Below are 19,947 nucleotides of genomic sequence, written 5' to 3' on the forward strand. Positions count from 1 at the left end.
ACACGTAATTGCTGAGAACACCTCAGGCTTGCAACCCTGTGATTGCCAGCGAGGCTGGATGAGTGCCAGTGCCGGGCACTGCGGCGACAGCCGGCACATCCCTGGCCCTGGATGGGGATGCTCCTCGCTGGTCCGCTCTGGTTGCCAAGCCAGAGCCCTGGGGGATGCCCGCTCGCCCCCCACGCATCTCTGCCTTCCCTCGGAGGGGGTCTCAGCCACCCTTTGTGTGACAGTGGGGCAGCCGTGGGGAGAGCCGCAGGGATGGAGCAGGGCAGGGAGTTCCCCCCTGGTTCCTGGACTTCCTTCGCTGATGGGGACAGGAGCGGGGATCCCTGAGCACCAGCATTGCCCTCATCTCCCCGCAAAACGCAGCATTATTCCTGCTAAAGAGCTTAAACCGTGGGGCTCAATGCTAAACCTATTAGCAATGGCAGCGGTGCCTGGGAACCGAGCAGCTTGTTGTCGGAGGTGCCGATGCTGAGGGTGCTTCTGTGGGCTTAAGAAATACCTCAAGCTCTTGGACATGGTTGCTTTTCTGCAAGGGATGGATGCTGCTGGAAAGCCCACGTCCCGCTGGAGCAGGGGGATCTGGGTTACTTGATAAATTCACTGCCATCCAAGAAAAAATACATTTTAATACAATTCCCTGCGATGTCGCAATCTAGAGACAGAAAAATATAGGCCACGCTCGCAAACTGGGAGGTTGCGTCCCAGAAAACATCAAATGTGAAAATAATTTGGAGGCTGTAAGGAAAAAAAAAAGCAACTCAACGGGCACTTTTAGGGCTGCACTTCGTGATACATTTATAACTCACACTCTGTGCTGGAGTAAACAGCCCCGGCATGTGGCCAGGAGTGGTTTTACCGTGGCAGGACCAAGGGGAATATTCCAGGCAGGTCTGGGAGCTGTGGTTAATTAAAGAGGGATTTGGGCAAATGGGAAAGGGTGAATAAAAGAAGTAGGAAAATTCTTTGAGGTCTGGAAAAATGCCTCTGAGAGGGGAGGAGGGAGCGTGGTCCATGGAGTTGAGCAAAAAGAGGATCCAGAGGTGCCTCGAATCCGCTGTGCCAAACCCTTTCCCGGGATAAAGTGGGCTCTGAAAGGGTCCTTTAATCTATCAGGGAAAGCATAACAAGAACTAATGACTGGAAGCCAGAGCCAGGCACATTTAAATTAGAACAAAGGACACATTTCTAATAGTGAGGGTAATTAACCACTGGAACAAATTATCAAGGGGAAGTGGTGCTTTCTCCATCTCTTGAAGTTTTCAAATTAAGACGGGATGTTTTTTCTGAGAAGAAGCTTTACTGGAACACAAATGACTGGGCTCCATCCAGCAGCAACTGGAGGAATTTAATTGCCCATGCTGGAAGGTCAGCCCAGACCCTGCAGAACCTCTCTGGCCTTGAGATCGCCGTAACCACGTTTGGATGAGACTGGTGGAAGCTTTAAGGAAAAAACAAGGTTCAAGTCACCGCCGTGGGCTGGGGGAGAGGAGGCGTTTCCCAGCACTGTCCCCATTCCCAGCAAAGCCAGGACCGCTGGTCTTGCCAGTGTCCCTGCTTTTACACCAGCCACCCGTGGGATATTTCCTTTGCCTTTTGTAAAATGCTGCCCTGTACAAAATCTGAAGTTAAAGAGTGGTCTGGATGCGGCCCCGGGGTCTCCCCGTGAGCCGGGGCTGAGCTGGGCAGGGAAGTCAATCACAGCCACTCCGTAGAGCTACGGTCCTGTAATTACTCCGTGATTAAATAAAAATATAATTCCTTCAACACCTCCGCACTCCTGCTTTATTATTGCAAGAGAGCCCACACAAGGAATTAATGTTTAAATAATGGCTTTCCTCCCCAGGAGCAGACTCCAAAATAGACAGGAATATATTAAGGCTCCGTCCTGGGTATGGGAAAGAGCAGCTCCGCGCCGTGGGGCTGGGGTGGGATGCTGGGGGCCACGGGGGCTGCACTGCAGCATTCACCAGGAGCTTCCCAGTGATCTGTATCCGTGTCCTCTGCCCTCTCTGGACACAGCCGAGGGGTCCCACGGGGTGGGAGAAATCCTCCAAACCACCTCCCGAGCTTCCTCGGCGTGGTGCCAGCTCACGCCGGCTTGGAAACTGCCCGGTAATTTTTACAATTCAGATGTAAGTTTTATGACTAGAGGAGCGCAGAGAATTTCAGCCGGTAGCTGCACTGATTTTCTAAGTTGTTCATCTTTTTATATCAGCAGATGCCAGCTGAGCGTGCCTTGTGAAGAACAGTCTCTCCCTGCAAAGGGCTACGCCGTTTTCAACCTCTTTATTAAACCGAGCACAATTCTGTGCAATAGCAGAGATGAAGAAAAGCCCCTGATAAGTGGGACTAGCCATTTCCCCGCGTTTCCAATCTCCTTGGTTACAGTAACTCCACACAACACGCCATACAAATGCGGTTTGAGAGACGGGGCTGTTAGCAGCAGCTCCTCAGCTAGAGAGTTTGAATCCTGGATTTGAGAGATTCCCCATCTCACCATCTCTCCCCGCCTCGTACCACCGTGCGGGGACCTCGGGGAGTTGGTGACGGCGCTGGAAGGATGCTCTGCAGAGGAGGAATAAGTGCAGGTGCTCGCACCCGTTTTGCAGAGGTGGCTGAGCATCGCAGTCGGGGCAGAACTGATGGATGCCGTGAAATCCCAATTACCACCAGCTGTGATTGCGAGGGTCAGTTTTTGATCAACCTCAACCATGTCAGAGAAGAGGATCGCTTTGGACAAACATGTTTCTCTTTGCATGTCTCTGCAGAGTTTGCTCTTCTCTGGCCACGGCAGGAAAGCTGCGACGGGCCATGGGTTCAGCCCTTCCCACGGGAGTGAGAGCGTCATTTTCCCCAGCAAGGGGCAGGAGCTGCACTTTTGGCACTGCTGGACACGCTCCTGCAGAGCCCCTGCACCCAAATGTGTGAGGATTTGGTCTGAATTGCTCTCATCCACCCTTGCTGCTCCTGAAGCCAGACCAGGCTTTGCCCAGAGACTGCTGGTCTCCGGTGGCTCCTCAGCTGCATCCCTGTGCCAGGCACAGGCTTCAGGCAGTACTTGCCACGAGGCAATATTTAGGAACCTGTTAAGATTTCACAGAATTTGGGTGTTTAACGTGTCTTAAAGGTGATTGTTTTTATTTTTACCATTGGAAGCCCAGCCCAGCCTAAAGCCAAGGCTAGGAGACAGTGTGGGAGAGGGATGCCGTTAGTATGTGAAGCCAGAAAGGCTGGGAAGGGCAGTGAGCAGCGCAGGACATCTCTCAGCTGCCTCCCTAGAAGGGAGGGGAGTTTTCCCCCAGCAAAACCTGCTGTGATTTCCAGGAGCCACGCACAGACACCTTATCCCTGGGCTGGGGCAAGCAGAGGAGCTGCAGCCTCCCCCTTGGCACACACCGGGAGGGATTTCAGTGCCAAAGTCCAAAGCTGAGGGCTCCTTCCCCACAGCTTTACTGCTGGGCAGGGATTTAGGCTAAGGAGGCAAAAGCTGCCCCTGTAACAAGTTTTCTGAGGCTTTGAGAGCAGCGGGAGGACCTGGACTTGCAAAGTCAAAGTGGTCACCCCTGCCCAGCTGCTGCTAATGCTCCTAATCTGCCTGAAATCCCCAGGGATTTGCTCGCTGGGCCGAGGGGAACAGCCTGTGTCGTGCCCTGTGAGGGTGGGGGGGAGCCCGGCCAGAGGGCTACTGGTCCCCCCAGCACATGCCGGCCATTGGTCACCATTACAGGGCTGTGGCACAGCAGAGCTATCGTGCTGCAGCGAGGGCAGGAGGCCACGGCCGCCGGGGGATTGCTCTGCGTGTTTCTCAGTTAATCTCTATAAAAGTGAAAGCCAGAACTTCTCCTCCTCCCTCCTGCGAGCTCTCTTGCGATGCTAATTTAGCAGCATTAGCCACCGGGTATGAAGTCGGCTCTGGGATGTGGAAGCGCAGCCCGAGAAGCTCCCCCAGCATCACGGGGACCCCTCTGGAGCCAGGATCTCTCTGCTGTGTCCACTGGGATGTCTCCATGGCCTTTTCTGTCCCACAGCCCTGCCCTGGCAGGGACAAACCCTGCTCTGGGAGGCTCAGCAGAGCCCAAGGAGCAGGATGGGGGCATTTTCCAGGTAGGAGCATTAGAGGAGGCAGCAAAGTCCTGTGCGCGGCGTCCAGAGCTTCTGCTATCAGGTGGCCAAAGGAGGAAGAGGAGGGTTCTGGCAGGACCCACCCCGCCCCCCATAGCATCACTGCAGGGGTGGGCAGAAGTGGCTTCTCCAGTGTTAATGGCCTTGTCCTTGACCAGGAGCCGGCTGCTCTTAATAGGCAGCAGCCCCCACCGTGGATGCACCAGCCTCGCTGGCTCTGTCCTCTTGCCCCGCTCCCACAGAAGATCCCCCTCCTGCCCCGCTCCCGGGGAACAACCCCTCCGCGCCCCACATTTCTACTCGCCACACTAATTATAATCACCGCCTAATTCCTCAGCAACCTCCCCGCTGTGCTGCATTATTCATCGGGAAGCAGACAGGCTCACGCAGCCCAGACAAGCTGCTCCGAGGTATTAACAAGACAAAGGATTAATTGGCTGCTGGGAGCTGCCGAACCGAGGATGCGCAGCCCGTTATACCTGGCGTGGGGCTACAAGCGACCAGGCACGGGGCTCGGTTTGCCTCAGCCCTTGCCCAGCAGTTCCTGTGAAGCCCAGGAAGATGCTGCTCCCAGCTCTGGAGAGGTGTAGGTGTTGTGCTGCTATGGAGGAGATGCAGCTCCACGACCCTGATGCTCCGTAAGGAAATGCTTTCTCAGGTCCTGCGTTCCCCAGAGGCTGTGCAGGGCTGGGTATGGCCCCGTTGCTGCATCCTTGGTGCCCAAACCAGCAGCTCCTTGCCCCTTTTCCATGTTTCCTCGCTGCAGCCACAGCTGGGAAAAAAGCACAGGTCCCAGGGTTCCCCAGCTCCCTCCTAAAAACAGCCCCTATGAGAGCGGAGCACCCCGGGCTGGTGTGAAATCATAGAATCATAGAATGGTTTGAGTTGGAAGAGATCTTGAGGACCACAAGGAAATTTCTCCCGTGCAACAGGTTTCTGACGGAACAAGCCCAGAGGCTGGTGCTTGCCACAGGCTGCCATGGCCGGGGAGGCTGGGCTGCTGGCCCCCATCGCCATGCGACTGTGGCTGGAGCCCACACTACTGCAGCAGCACCCCATCCTCTGTTCCTTTAACTCTACCCTGGCGGCTACCAAAAAACCACCCCAAAATCATAGAATCATAGAATGGTTTGGGTTGGAAAGCACCTTAAAGGTCATCTTGGTCCAAACCCCCCTGCCCTGGGCAGGGACACCTCCCACCACACCAGGTTGCTCCAAGCCCCCTCCGACCTGGCCTTGAACCCCTCCAGGGATGGGGCAGCCACAGCTTCTCTGGGCAACCTGGGCCAGGCTCTCACCACCCTCACAGCAAAGAATTTCTTCCCAATATCTAATCTAAATTTCCCCTCTTTCAGTTTAAAACCATTACTCCTTGTCCTATGTTAAATAAACGGCGCCTAGAAGCCTTTCTCCCCCTCCAACCCAGCGCTGGGTGCAGGTTCCATCCTGGGACTGCCCCGAGACCTTCAGAGCTGGGGGACGGTGGCCAGTGACCCCCTTCGTTAGCCGGGTTCGTCACACAGCTGCCATCTCCTGTGATCTGAGCCGCTTAAAATCCAAGCAAGGGCTATTTTCCGTGTTGACCCCGCGTCCATAACGTGCCCACGGCGTCTGGTGCCGCTGGTGGTGGCTCGGGGGTGTCACGCAGGGCACGGCAGCCCCGCGGGGATTACTGTCACGCCAACACAGGCGCCGCCAGCCTGTGACAGCCATTAGTAATGCGATCCACTCGCTGGTCAAAGCCTTCTGTAGCTATGGTAATGAAGTAACATAATTCACAATTATAATGTCAAATTTAAACCGAGGGCTTGTGCAAAAAAAAAAAAAAAAAAAAAAAAAAAGATAAAAATATCTCTTTGCTCGTGGGATCTCAGTATTATTTGCTTAGCTATATTGGAAGCTAAATGCGCTCACTAACATCAAGCGATCGCTCCGAGATTAAACGCTTTTCCTCCGTTTATGCACGTTTCACCCTTTTATAGTTTTATTAAAATGCTGGCTGCACTTTCAATTAAGCGAATCCCTTTTGCAATTGTAAGCACATTTCATCTGAATAAATAATTTAATTTGCAGGGTGTTTGGGGGCTCAAAAAACCCGCAATTGGCGACGTCAATGCAAAGATGCTTGAAGGGTACAGAGCTGGGAGCTCTCCCCCCTTCCCCCCCACCTCCTTCATGGCCGGGGGGGGGGAGCTGGGCATCGCCGCTTCTGGGGCTGCTGGCCACCAGCTTGCCACCCGGCCACTCAATCAGTGGGCAGCAAGGTCACAGCGAAGCCTTCGAGATATTTACTGGGTGCACCTTTACACACCTGGTCTGCACCACCAGTTCTGTCAGCCGCCCTCCAAACTGGGGAGCCCAGTAAGGGGGGGTGGGAGGGACCCTCATTGACACAGCTCGCAGCCCCCTCTCCTTTCATCCCCCTGCCTTGTCATCGGCCATCTATCACGGTAATAACGCTCAACACCTTTCATCTGAGGATCCCAAAGCCCTCTGCAAATATTAATTAATTATCAAAGCCGCACAGCTTGCGCTCTGTGAGACTCGCAGTCGTCGTTGCGCTGAATTCCACATGGAAAAAAAAATAAAAAAATAAAAAAAATCTGTCTGTTTTCTGCCATTTCTTAACCTCCAAATGTTGCTTTCTTGGCACTTTCCGTAAAGCACATGTTCACGTTTTCAGCACGGAGCCCCGTCTCCCTGGATCCCTGCCCGCGCTCCCCAGGTCCCCACGCTCGGATGAGCCACTGCCTTCCCGATGCTGGTGGGCAACTGCAAGTCCCAGCCCCTGCCCAGGGCACTCCGACCTCCCCAGAAGGCATGGGGGGAAACCCTCCTCCTCCTCACTGGCACCTCTGCTCGGTGACAGGAGCCCCGGGTCACCGGAGGGGCTGTCAGTCCATCCTGCATCCTCCTTTTTTTATACAGCGCTGTGCGTGCAGGTTCCCAGTGAAATCCTGCTTTTGCTGGGAAACGTTGGCACAGCAGGATGGTTTTATCCTCTAGGATGGCAGCTGACACAGGTTGTGCTGTTGGAAAGTAATTAAAATGGACAGGTAGCAAACTCTCTGACCTTTGTCTTAAAAAAAAAAACCAAAAAAAACCCCAAAACATCAAAAAAATCCAAAACCCAAGACTTTGAGCTATTTTTAACACAGCAACAAAAAATGGCAGGAGAGCGATTGCCTCCTCGCACAATTCCAGGATTCCAGCCGTCTCCGGGGGGGTCTGTTTCCCAAGGCACGGTCGTTGTGCCTTGGCCCCTCCAACCAGCAGACGAGAACATCGATATTCATTTCGAGAAGCGTTTTCAGCGTCAACAGTTTGCCCCAGTTTTGGATCTTGCAGTTGTTCCTGTAAACTGATGTCTGGGTGGGTTGGATTTGTATTGCCAACGCTGGAGCTCTGCGATGGGAATGCAAATGAACCTCAGACTAGTGATTTTTTTTCTTCTGCTGGGCTTTTTTTAATTATTATTATTCCCTTTAAAAACCTCCCTCTCCCCCAGCTTCCCCAACTCCAGCACGTTACTCTGCAAAGGTTCCTATTGTAGAAACTTTTCTCCCCAGCTGGTTCGCAATGTGCTGCACCAGCACAAGGACCTTTTACTGTAATTAAGCTCTCGCTGTTCTTTCAGGAGTTCAATTCAAAGAAATTCCTCACTTTTAAGGCAGATGAGCCTTAAAATTACAACGTGATTGTATCGAGTCGATTTTTGCAGCAAGGGCGGACATCAGTGAGCGTGTGGCAAAAACCATCTCTCTAGGTACAGGTGGGAAAGTCCTGCATGGGACTGCACTTGAAAAAAAAAAACCCAAAAAAACCCAAACAAAAATGAATTATAACAATTCTAGCAGTTCAAGCAAAAGTCCCTTTAGTGAGGAATGGAAAATAGAATGAGGATAATTATACTGTTTTTTCCTAACGCACCAATCATTTGATGACATATCAAACTCCTTTATAATACATATATATATTAAATCCATAATATATATTATATATATAATGCACATAATACACATTCTAGACCTTTTGAGTTGAGCCACACAGATGGACACGAGTGTCTGGAGCAGAGAGCCATGCCCCTGCTTGGGACCCACCAGAATCTCCGGGGCAGACCCCATGGAGCCGGGGGGGGTCACTGAAACACACCTTTGGCTCTTAATTAGTGCACCACAGTCCTGTCACATCCTCTGCTAATTGGCTATTCAGATATTGGCTTCAAACCCAGGAGCTCCTGCAGAGGCTGCGCAGGAGATGGAGGGGCTGTGGGAAGAAGTGCCAGCCCAAAGACACCAGCTCGTCCTCCCGGTCCTAGTCCTGACTTTAGGGAATCCCCCCCCCCCGGACTGCGGCCCCCTCAGCATCCGTGAGGTGCTGGCATGTGCGTGGAGTTAAATATTCCCCAGATTAGTTGTCTCCGCTGGGATTGCTGGGAGCCTCGTGGGAGCACGGCACACAACTGTCACCGGCACGGCAGGAGGGTGTGGGATGGCTCCCGCTGATGTAGGAAACCTTGGGGGATTTCAACAGGGATAAAATTCAGCCTGGTAAAACAATTCCCCCCCCTACCCCCCCCCCCCGAGTCTGACAGATGGCCTTGAATCTGCAGTCATTCAGGTCTAAGCTGGGGAGAAAAGTGAGCAGCAGGGAGCAGGGCAGGAGCACAAATCCTGCCACCACCCTGAAGAGCAAGGTGACAACTTCCAGCTGGGATCACCACCGAGGAGCATGGACACATGGGCAGCCTTCTTCCCTGCCAGTCCCCACACTGGGACAGAGTAGAGGGTGGCGTTGCTGGTCCTAGTCCTGGTGGAGACCTGGGGCTGGGGGGGGGTAACCCTCAGTGGTCCTGCACAGCACGGGGCCACCTTCCCTGCTCTCCATCCACGCAGGGAGGAGGGAAGTTGGACTAAGGCTTTGACAAGTCCAAGCTATTTTCCTTTCCTCACGTCAGCGAGGACTGGGTTCACCTCTTTGCAGAGCAAATTCCCCAGCCCAAGCCCGTTTGAAGGTGACCAGTAAACGGCTGGAGCGGAGGTGGGCTTGGCTGCTGCCAGAGCTGCTGGGATGCAAGACCCTGCAGAACGAGCCCAGCCACAAGGGTTAACGTTGAGGAGAGCGAGAAGAGGCTTCCACGCCTGTTGAACCGCCCTGGGGAAGAATAATTTCAATTCTATCTCCCTTTTGGAAGGGACACATTTAAGTGGCAGAGAGCCTGCGTGCGTGGCAGCAATCGGGTATTAACTCCCTGCATCCAATAGGCGTGAAATTGAAACCTGTCACACGCAGGCGGGGGTGGGCGGGTGTCCTCTTCTCGATCCCCCCACCCTGGCTGCCAGAGCCACCAGCCCGTAAGAGAAGCCCCAGTGGCTCTGCCAGGTCCCGTCCCCAGGAGGGACATGGTGAGGAAGTGCATCACCCTGTGCCTGCCATCCCTCTGAGTTATGAATCAAAGCGGAACGTTTCCAGATGCAGGCACCGGGAAAAAGAGCTTATTTATTTGAAAAGAGGCTTATATACTCAGTTAATTAAACTTGGAAGTATAATAAATGAAGCTCCCTGACTTCCCTGAGAGCATTGGAGGGGACCACAGAGCATCTCCCTGACACCCAGCTCTGGCAAAGGCATCGTGGCTCAGGGGGGATCATGGGGACCCCGGGGGGGTCACCAGCCCTTGGTACCCCCGGCAGCAGGGACCATGCATTCCCTGGCCTGGTGACGTGCATTGGGCAGCACATGAGCCCACCCAGTTTGGCCGCTCCGGTGTTCGAGTCTCCATCAGTTACAGACATGATGTGGCAAAGAAAGGATCTGGAGCAGGAGAAGAGCCGGTCCAGGCTCCACGAACGCTACAGTCAGGGGCAGGACAGCTTTGGACACTCAATCTTGAATGATGAGCATCTTGGAAGTGAAGGAGCTCTTTATACAGCTTTTTTCTCTGATGAAGACTCTCCGTAGGCACATCCATTGGAAGAAAAGAGCATGCTTTAATTATGCTAATTAGAAACTCGGCAGCCTCGGTTGCTTGGTGCTTCTCCGTCTGACGTGGAGACGCTTCTCCTTACCAGTGTCTGCCTTTCTCGGAGAGGTTTGGGAGCAGCCAGCTGCTGTGGGCACAGTGGTACAGGGGTGCTGGGGGGGTGTGTTACCCTCAAAGACCAGCCTGATCCAGGCTCTGAGGTGTCCTCGGGCAAAGGATGCCCACCGGCTGCAGGGCTCTGGGCTGGCAGCATCGTTCCTTCTCCAAGGACGGCACGGACATCCCCAGGGAGATGTCTCCCGCCCCGAGCTGGGCTGGCAATGTTTGCATCTCAGCAATAAAACTCACCCCCCCACAGGCACAGCGCCCTTCCCAAAGTCGTGCTCTCCTTCCCGCGGGCACCATCCCTCACAGCAGCAAACGGCTTCTGGCAGGTAAATGTGGCTAAAATACAGGGGCGAGGAGAATAACTCTTGTCCTCCTACTCCAGGCTATAAACTGCCGCCATCCTAAATTTGACTGACCTGGCCATTGGTTACTTGTCTCTTGTGCATTCGGGAGCGGGCAGGGAACAGGCGTTTTCACACCCCGCGCCGCACGGGCACAGTATTTATTGCCGGCCAGCGCTGATGGATGGCTCGTTCTCGCCGCCCGTGAGCATTCCTCTCCTCCTGCTCCGGCTGCTTCAAGGGCAAACAATTCTCTGGACCCAGCCTGAAAAAGCTTCAGTCCAAGCATCATTTTTCCCCTGGTTTGTTGTTAAAGGATGTGCAAAGCCATTTCAAGTGACAGAGCAATTTTCTTTGTGTCCTGCAAAGCAAAAGGAATAAAAAAAAAAAAAAAAAAAAAAAAAAAAAAAAAGTCAGTGTATTACACACAAATCTGCTTTTCTTTTGCAAGTTTAAATAGTAACAGCTTAATGTTCAGCAAACCCACCGCTGTAGTAATTCCAAATCAAAGGCTCAGTGTCAAAAGAATCATTTTGCTACAGCCACCAAATACTGAGCAATTTTAGTAGCGTTTTGAGATTCAATTAAAAATGAAACGCAAACTGACACCTCATCCAGCCAGTATCCGTAGGTCGGGCTTCAGAGGCCGAAGGTGGTGAGGATGCTTAGCAGGGCTGGGTTCCTGGCAGGGGTGCTGGGTGCCCTTCAGGGTGTCCCCCCCTCCCTCTTTGCTGGTGTCACCAGCACTGGGTGAGCTGGGGTGCCCTTACCTGCAGTCCCCACACCCTTGTGGGCGCTGGCATGTCCCCCCCAGCGCCGTCTCCTGCAGGTAAGGAGCAGAGAAGAGACCAAGCTGCGATGCTGCGGGAGGAAGCCGTGCTGCGATGCTCTTCCTGCTCGTCCGTCTGCCTTCCCCCACGGATCCATGTCCTGCTCGCTGTCTTACAGCCCTGTATCCCGTTTCCCATCCCTCCGAGGGCAGGGACCCACTCTGGCCCCCCTGCTGCCTGTGCCGTGGGAGCCGCCTGCCCAGGGCCGTGGGACCCCGGCATTCCCACCCCATCAGTGCTGGAGTTTAATCAGATTATATCAGTTTGCCCAGCTCATTTGGACAATTAACTCAATGAGTCTTACCAATGGCAGACGCACATAGAAATCCCTCACAGTGAGCAGTTCCGTGGCTGCTTTCTCCCACGCTGCGTGCTGGTCCCTGCTTGCCATGTGTCCCCCCTTGCAGCCCCTGCCCCGGCCACCCCCAAACCCATTGTGGCCTTTTTGGGGAGGTCCCCAGCCTTTGTCCCCACCAGAGAGGGTCTGGCGCTGCTTTGGGGGGCTGCGGGGAGCTCTGGCTCACAGCCCATCAGCACTGAGTGCATGCAGTGACTCATTTGCAGTTGCATCTCTTTTTCCAGCTGTTTTATTTCTCTGGAGGCTCCAAGAGCATCGCCCGACTCCAGAGCTGCTGGTCCCAGCTTCATTTCCAAAGCAATTGCCGGCGGGGCCAGCACTCAGGATCAGATTCAACGTGCCATGAGTGCTCGAAGTAATTAAACAGCACAATTCTCAGCACCCACTGTGGCAGTGTCCAGGTGCTGGTGGTTTCCTCCTCGTCCCATGCCTGGGTCTTGCTGATGGCCCCCAGGACAGCCAGCATCAACCCTGCTCCGTCAGCTTCCCACACCAAGGCAGGAGACGGGCAGAACCTCCTGCCCAACTTCCCTCCGCAGCCCTTCCCACGGTGCCTCCCCCGAGTGAGGGAGTTTGGCGGGGGGGGGCGCCAGGACAGGTTCAGCATCACTCAGGCTGAGAAGTCTCATGGGGAAAAAGGTTCCCGTTCCTGCCCAGCTCAGCCGGTGCCACTTTGGAAGATTTTTCCCTGAACTGTTTGTTCGAATATATTATTAAAATATTCCAGACAAGTTGGAAGGACAGACCATGAAGATATCTCTTCCAAACGACACAATCTGTGATTTTTCTTTTTTCATCTGAAAGCACAGAAGGAAGTACAGGATTTTTGTAAACTATTTTTTTTTTCCCCTTTGAGTTCTATACTTTATGCAGAGAGAACTGGGGAGAAGATGCCTTTCACTTCCTTTGTGAAATTGCAGGGACTGCAGTGACAGCACAGCACGCTGCAGTTTGCCAGTTTCAAGGGGGGGAAAAAATGCTTAAAAAAGCCCCAAGCCAGGCACAGACTTTCTTATTGGGGTCGTACTGAGCTCTGGGAGAACTGAACGTGTTCATGGAAAGTGCCGCGATCCCCCAGCTCTGCGGGGACCGGTGAAGTCACCGGGGTGGCAAGAGCTGGCCCCTCGCTCCCCGAAGCCAAGTGTGTATCCAGGAAAACATCTGAAATAAATCATCTTCATTTTACGTGCAAAGGCTGGGGTTCGGTGTGGGGTGTTTTTCTTGCTGTTGAGGTCTGAATCCCACCCCAGGAGATGCCTTGCCCTGTCCCAAGGAGCATGAAATCCATCCCGGGAGCGAGACTCGCCGCAAAGATCAAAGCCTGGGGTGTCCCAGCCCCGTGGCAATGCACGGCCCGGGGCCACCCACCCACCCTGGTCCTCCTTGAGCATCTCGTTATCCCCCCCCAGCACCACCACAGCCCTGGTGCAGGCAGGGCCAGCAGCCGCTGGTGCCAAACAGCAGCTTTGCTGGCCAGGATGGGGCAGGATCCGACCACCCCCCAAAATACACGGACCCGGCTGCCGGGTACTGGGGGTGGTGGTGTTGAGCCACGTAAGAATGACAAAATGCATCGATTTTTTTTGTTTCCAGAAATACCCAAATCATCAGAAAGGCCAACTTTAAACTAATTAGAGGTAATTTCTTCACTTGCTGTCTTCTCGCACCTTGTAAAAGGGGGACCTGGAAGCGCGGGGAATGTCACCTTGTGCGGAGCTGCCTCCCGCCTGCCAGGAATTGCTGGGAATTGCTGACAGCCTCCGGGCGGCCGAGCAAACTGCTGATGTGAACCCACAGCCAGAGGTTTTTTGCATTCATCTGTGACAAGGAAAATGCCTCTCGCTGGAGGCTTCGGTTTAAATTAGAAATGGATGCGAGGAATCCAAAAGGCAAAAAAACCAAAATGCTGAAAACTGCCCAATTTGCCTCTTCCAGTGTGGAAAGTGCTGGAAAGTGTGGAAGTTTGGATCTCTTCTAGGAAAGAGGGTTGAGTCTGAGAAAAGAGCTTTTTGTGAGTGCAGAGAGCCGGGGAGGCTGGAGGGTCCTGGAGGTGAGAAGCCCCCAGCCGTGGGGGCTGGCAGGGGGGGAACGCTCAGCTCTGCACCGCGCTGCTTCCACGGACCTGCTCTCGCTGCGGGGAAAGGGAAGACAAGAAGGGGCTCGTGTCAAAGAAGCAAATATTTTATTGTGTAAAAACCAAGCAGACATCCGCATACAGCCTCCCACGGCCACACGCACCGCAGCGCTGCCTTGCGTGCCAGGGGGACGTGCCCAGATATCCCAAACAGGCAGGAGCCACGAAAGCAGGTACGGATCCCTCTTCAAATATCTACAGAATTATAAAAGCTTCAGAGAAAGTCTCAGCTTCCGGAAGATCAAAAAAAAAATAAAATAAAAATAAAATAAAAGCACATAAAGAGAGAGGTTCTGCAACGTGCAGCTCGGTTTGGCCGACCCTCTGGCTCTGCTGTTGCTGGAGGTCACACCGAGACCCAAAAACATCCTTTTTGATGCATGATTTTTGGGCAGCGCTACGTGGGATGAGACATCTGGGCTGCAGCGTCGGGGTTAAAAAGGTGTGATGTTCCTCCTGCTCTTTACAGCGTGGCCTTCCCCTGGCCAGCGTGGCACGTTCTCAGGCATCTATGGGTTTTAATTACAGCCGCTGGGTTTTAATTACAGCACCAACTCCTGAGTCAAAGGACGGCAGGAGAACAAGAAAGTCCCTCGTCCCCGCGGCTGGCCCTGAGCGAAGCTGCGGTGATGGGAAACAAGGCAGGAGCATAAAGAAGCCAGGGTATGTTTAAAAACAACAACAACAACAACAACAACAACAAAATAAGTCTCGTCATCTGTAAAACCATCCCCAAGACTTTTGGGGAGCCGCTTTCAGTCTCTGTTTAAATCAGAGGTTTCCTCCGGGGTGTTCTTCCAGCCGAGCAGGGAATTGCCGGGTGGCGGCTCCTCTCTCGGTGCGGCGCCGAGGCCGGTTGCTGCAGTTTATTGAGACAAAGTCTGGAGGAAGTGGGACGTTTCATTATGCAAATTGTGCTTCCTGGAAAGAAATGTTTTATTAACACACGCTTCCCTTCTTGTGTTGGCTTAGTCAATTTGGTCACAGCTTGACATCCAATAAGTTAGTCTAAAGGCAATGGTTCTACAAAATGTTTTTCTAATCTATTTTAAACACTTAATTACAGTTGTGGCGCATTCATTAGGGACTTTGCTTTCAAACCTGGATTGCAGTAATAAATCCTAATTCTCCAAGTGCCAGTTGCAATCCAGAACTTGGAGCGAAGTGGTTGTCAGAGGCAGTTGCTAACTGGGGGAAGCACGCCTGGTCCAGGAGGGACCCCCTTCCCCCGGAGGGGGTGACCTCCACCCTCCAGCCAAAGCCAATCTCAAATTAATCAGACAAGAACAAGCACTGGGAGGATGCGTCTGTCGGGTGATGTGATAGGAGCTGGGGGACACGATCTTTGGGACACCGAGAGTCCAGGAAACCTGAGAGCTGGTGTCCTGGCCAGGCACCAGCGGCATGTCCATTGCCCACCCCCTTGCGGCTCCAAATGGGACAAGGAGAGGGCAAGCGGGGTGCCATCCCTGGTGCTGCACACCCCAAGAGACATTCTTGTCACCATCCCGGCTGCTGGAGAGCTGGGAGCACAAGTGGGCATCAGGCATGAAGCCTGGCTAGTGCCTCCCCTGTCCTGGGCTGCTCCGGGGGGGGGGCATGGGGACACCCACTGGCCCGGGCCACCCTGTCCCCACACACCCCATGGCATCAGCACAGGCGTTGGCTCGGGGCCAGCACCACAGACCTGCCACCACTGCTCCGAGCTAGTGCCGGTGAGCGGCTCAGCAGGCTTACCTTAGTCTTTTCCCAGATACTTCTTCATGATGCTGTTGACATCGTCTTCCTTCCCTTCCGCCTCTGCCCGGTGGCTCGCCCCACTGCTCTGGGTGCTGGCTTTGCCGCTGCATCCCTCCCCATCCCCTCTCTGGGGCCGCGGCCGGCGCTTGATGCTGTCGGCGCTCTGGGAGGAGAGGACGGAGCCAGAGGATGAGGAAGAGTCGGAGAGGTCCCCAGGGTCCTCCCGGGGGACCGGGCTGCGTTTGGCCGTGCCCTTCATCTCTGAGGACACCGAGCTGCCTTCTATGGCTTCATCCTGGAAGCGGACGGTGAGGGGCCGGTGGCCATCTTTTCTGTCCCTGCCGGGCTTGGCCAGGCTGCTGGTGGAGCGGGATTTGCGGATGGCCGGGAGAAAGTCATCAAAGTCGACGTTGGTTCTCCTCTCGTAGTTGAGGGTGGGTATTCGCCAGCTGAAGGGGTCGCTGCCCTTCCCCTCACCCAGCCCGTCACTGGACAGCGAGCTCAGGACCCTCCCAGAGCCCCTTCCCAGCTCCACGTCTTCCAGCGACGGCTCCAGGCAGCTTCTCCAGGAGCAAGGCTGCAGCGTGCCCAGCATCTCCATCCCCACAGCCGGAGAGCTCGGCCGGCGGCTGGAGCCATCGAGGCTTTGCAGGAGGGAGTCGTAGGAGCCAAACTTTGATGTTCTCTTCAGTGCTGGGGAGCGTGGCGGCTCGGCCGGCTCCGAGGCCATGCTCCGCAGGCTAGAGGAGCGCACGAGGCTGGTGCCTGCTCCTTCGCCTTCCCCAGGCTGATTCCCATCCAGCTTCCCAAGGGAATCCTCTGCCGCCGGCAAAGCCCGGCAGCGCCGCAGGGCTGCGGCACCGGTGGTGCGGTAAATGGGGAGGGGAGAAGTGTCTCCCAGCGCCGGGCGCCCTTGTTCCCGCTCCGCTCCCCGCTGCCGCCGCAGCTCCTCCACGTACTCGGAGAGGGCGGCGGACGAGCTGGGCACCGGCACCGGTGCCGGAGAGAGCCCCCTCCTCCTCGGCACCGTCGGGGACAGCGGGCTGGGGAACCTCCCCTCCGGGGCCGGGGAGCTCCCTCGCCGCAGCACCGATGGGGACGTCTCTCCTATCCTGTCCGCAGGCTTTTTCGGGCTCTCCAGCTCCTCTTCATCTGCCCAAGGTCTTCCATATTCCCGTCGTCTAGCACCAAGCAAGGGACTCGCCATCCTCCCCACATCAGCAGCATCGACGGACCTGGCAGCGCTCCGGGATGAAGCCGGCCGGCTCGACGATGGTTCCTTGGTGTCTCCGCTCCCCCTAAAGAAGAGATATTGGTGTTAGCCTAAGCTGTGCCATCTCCAGTATCCGTAATGTCATTCATGAAGGACAAGGCTGAGCAGCGAAAAGCTGGTATTTGCACAGTCATCTCAGAACAAACTCCCGCTGCTGCATCTAGCAGTTGGGCAATGCCCAAAGATTTTATCTTAAATAATTCTAAGTCAGCCAACCCGGCTAAATCCGTGGCAGAGAGTGCGTGACGTGACCGCCTTTAGCTCTGCCAAACCAACACATACCTCCAAACGTCCTTTTTTTTTTTTTTTCTTGACAGATTATAGCAATATGTAGGATTTTTGAGCAACCTGCTCTAGTGGAGGTGTCCCTGCCCGTGGCAGGGGGGTTGGAACTCGATGATCTTTAAGGTCCCTTCCAACTCTAACCATTCTACGATTCTATGATTTATTTTATTTCTGTCAAAGCCAAAGATTATTCACTGAAATTTTGCGAAACCAGTTTGCAGAGCCCCCCGAGTGTATCTTAACATCACTGCGGGGCACGTTTCACCCAGGCTGCTGCCGGGGAGGGAAAAATGATTGTGAACTGCAAGAGCCGAATAACGCCTGGCCAGGGCTGAGCAGGAGCAGCACGTCCTAAGGGGTAAACTGCTTTCCCGTGGGGATTTCCTTTGGCAAAACCGGGTTTTGAGGAGGGAGACAGACCAGGAAGGGGAGGCAGAGGCTGCTGCCGGGTGCACTGATCTTCTTGCCAAGCAAATGCACTTTGGGGAACAAAATCTGCTCCTTAAAGAGCAATCGGCAGAAGTGATGTGTGGGGATGGGCCGTCACCCTGCAAATGGGAGCTGATGAGAATGTAGGAACCGTGTGGGCTCCACCTCTGCTGGCCAAAGAGGAGCCACACCGATCACAATCACAGCAGGATGGCATCCCCAGAACCCGCAGCCCTCGCCTGGCAGGATGATGGACAGTCTGCGGGGTTGATTTATCCAGAACACAGTGGCAAACCAGGGATAGCATCAGCTCAGCACAGGCAGCTGTGGCTCTTCCTGCCAGGATTGCAGCTTGTGCAGAGTGCAGCTGTGAAGCAGCAGAAAAGGGCAATAACGATGATAACAAACAATAACAACAACAACAACAATAATAATAATAATAATAACACTAATAATATGGCATGTCCCTCTGTGCTGAAAGCACACAGCAGGTCTGTGGCTGGGACTGGATGGTGCTAGCCCTCCAGGAGATGATGCCCAGGAGGAGCCTTGGTATTCTTGATTTAAGTCCTGCTCCTCACCATGGGGCTGCAAAAGCTGCTCTGGGACCCCTGTGGTGACACCATTCCTGCCCCTGCACCGGCCACTCGCTGAGCAGGACAGGGCTGGCAGCATGGCAGGAGCAGGGGATGGTCCTGCCTTCACCCAAATCCTGCCTGTCCCTCCCCAAATCATTCAGTGGCACTGAGCACCCACTCTGCCAGGAAAGGAGTTTGGGAGCATCTCCTTCGGCACCGCAGGATTCCAATGTGGTGCCTGTTTGGCTGCCAAGGGCCCTCCCAAGTGGTCAGATCCTGGCACATGTGGGCTGCAGAACAGACTCCTCTGCACCAGCCTGTCCCCTTCCTTCTGCAGCTGGTGCTCAGTGATGGGGAGGGGGCTGCGATCATAAAATCATAGAATGGTTCAGGTTGGAAGGGACCTTAAAGCCCATCCAGTGCCACCCGCCGCCCTGGGCAGGGACACCTCCCACCAGAGCAGGTTGCTCCAAGCCCCCTCCAACCTGGCCTTGAACCCCTCCAGGGATGGGGCAGCCACAGCTTCTCTGGGCAACCTGGGCCAGGGTCTCACCACCCTCACAGCAAAGAATTTCTTCCCAATATCTAATCTAAATTTCCCCTCTTTCAGTTTAAAACCATTACCCCTCATCCTATCACTACACCGGAGGGCTCGGTGTCACTGCTGACACTAAGCTCCCAATGTGACACTATACATAGACTCAATAGAATCACCTAGCTTGGAAGGGACCTTTCAGATCATTGAGTCCAACCACCAACCTACATGCCCTCCCCCCGAGAACCTACGTTGGCTCGAAGGGCTGGAAAAACTGTTTTTTCTGCCTCTCCCACTCTAGGGAAAGGCAAAGGGCTTCTTTGCCAGCACACGTGGGAAAAAAAAGCAGTCGCTCCGCAGAGCTGTGCCGTGTCCCTTCCCGGTACATCGCTTTAGATCAATGATCGCCAGTCGCTATCTATAGGCTGCTCGCGCGCAGCCGCCTGCCGATGTGAGGGGGAGCGTAGGCGCCCGTGAGCGATGTGTTTTGACAAAGGTCTGTGCCCAGTGCTGGCAGCTGCCCCTGGATTATCCCCACTCACGGGTACCCCCGGCGTCGCTCCGCCAAGGACCTGGAATTGGACCAGGAAGAGCCAAGGGCCCTTAATGAGAAGGCTGCCGGGATGTGAATTTGTCTGAGAAAGAAAGGAGAAGGGGAAAAGAGAGCAAAGGGTAGAGTAAAGCAGCAGAGCCTAAATATAAATACATCTCCGGGAGGCCAGCAGGCTTCGAGGGGTGGGAGCAGCGGCCAAGTTTTACATCGCCACTAATGAAGCATCTTGCTCCGGGAATGCTGGGGTTGCCATGGGAACGGGGCGAGAGCGGATAATCCAGGCACTGCGCTGGACCCTTTCGGACCAGGCTCCACTGACCCGTGAAATAATTTACATGCCGAGACGGGTGGAAGACAAACTCCACGGCTGGGAAACGCAGGCGATGGCAGAAGCGACGGGGTAATGGAGCGGCTTCAGGTCCCCGGCGCCCGTTGGTACAGCCCAGGGCACGGAGATGCCCGCCTGGCCCCGGTGCTTGCCGCCGTGCCTTGTGCCCACAGCTCATTTGATTATCATTTGATTAAATGGTTCGGGGCCCAAACCATTTGATTATCCAATGCAAAAATGAATTAACCAGAGATTTAATCTCCCTGGAACACAGCAACCTCCAGGGCTGCCCCGCACCGCTGCACCCGGCGCCGCTGAAGCCTCGCAGCTGATTAATAGTT

At 54.5% G+C, this 19,947-nt stretch overlaps 1 protein-coding gene across 1 annotated transcript in view; it reads right to left on the reverse strand.

Moving 5' to 3' along the window:
• Positions 1-13,922: 13,922 nt before the first annotated feature.
• The window catches only part of MYO18B (myosin XVIIIB), a 78,767-nt gene continuing 72,742 nt past the window's right edge, over positions 13,923-19,947 (reverse strand). The window contains exons 42-43 of the mRNA XM_074159675.1: positions 15,623-16,923; positions 13,923-14,806 (exon numbers count right to left, since the gene is read on the reverse strand). Coding sequence (XP_074015776.1) covers positions 15,624-16,923 — 1,300 coding nt within the window. The 3' untranslated portion in view covers positions 13,923-14,806; position 15,623. The remainder of the gene's footprint in view (positions 14,807-15,622; positions 16,924-19,947) is intronic.

This window comes from Numenius arquata, chromosome 16, assembly GCF_964106895.1.
Source record: "Numenius arquata chromosome 16, bNumArq3.hap1.1, whole genome shotgun sequence".
Classification (NCBI taxonomy): Eukaryota; Metazoa; Chordata; class Aves; order Charadriiformes; family Scolopacidae; genus Numenius; species Numenius arquata.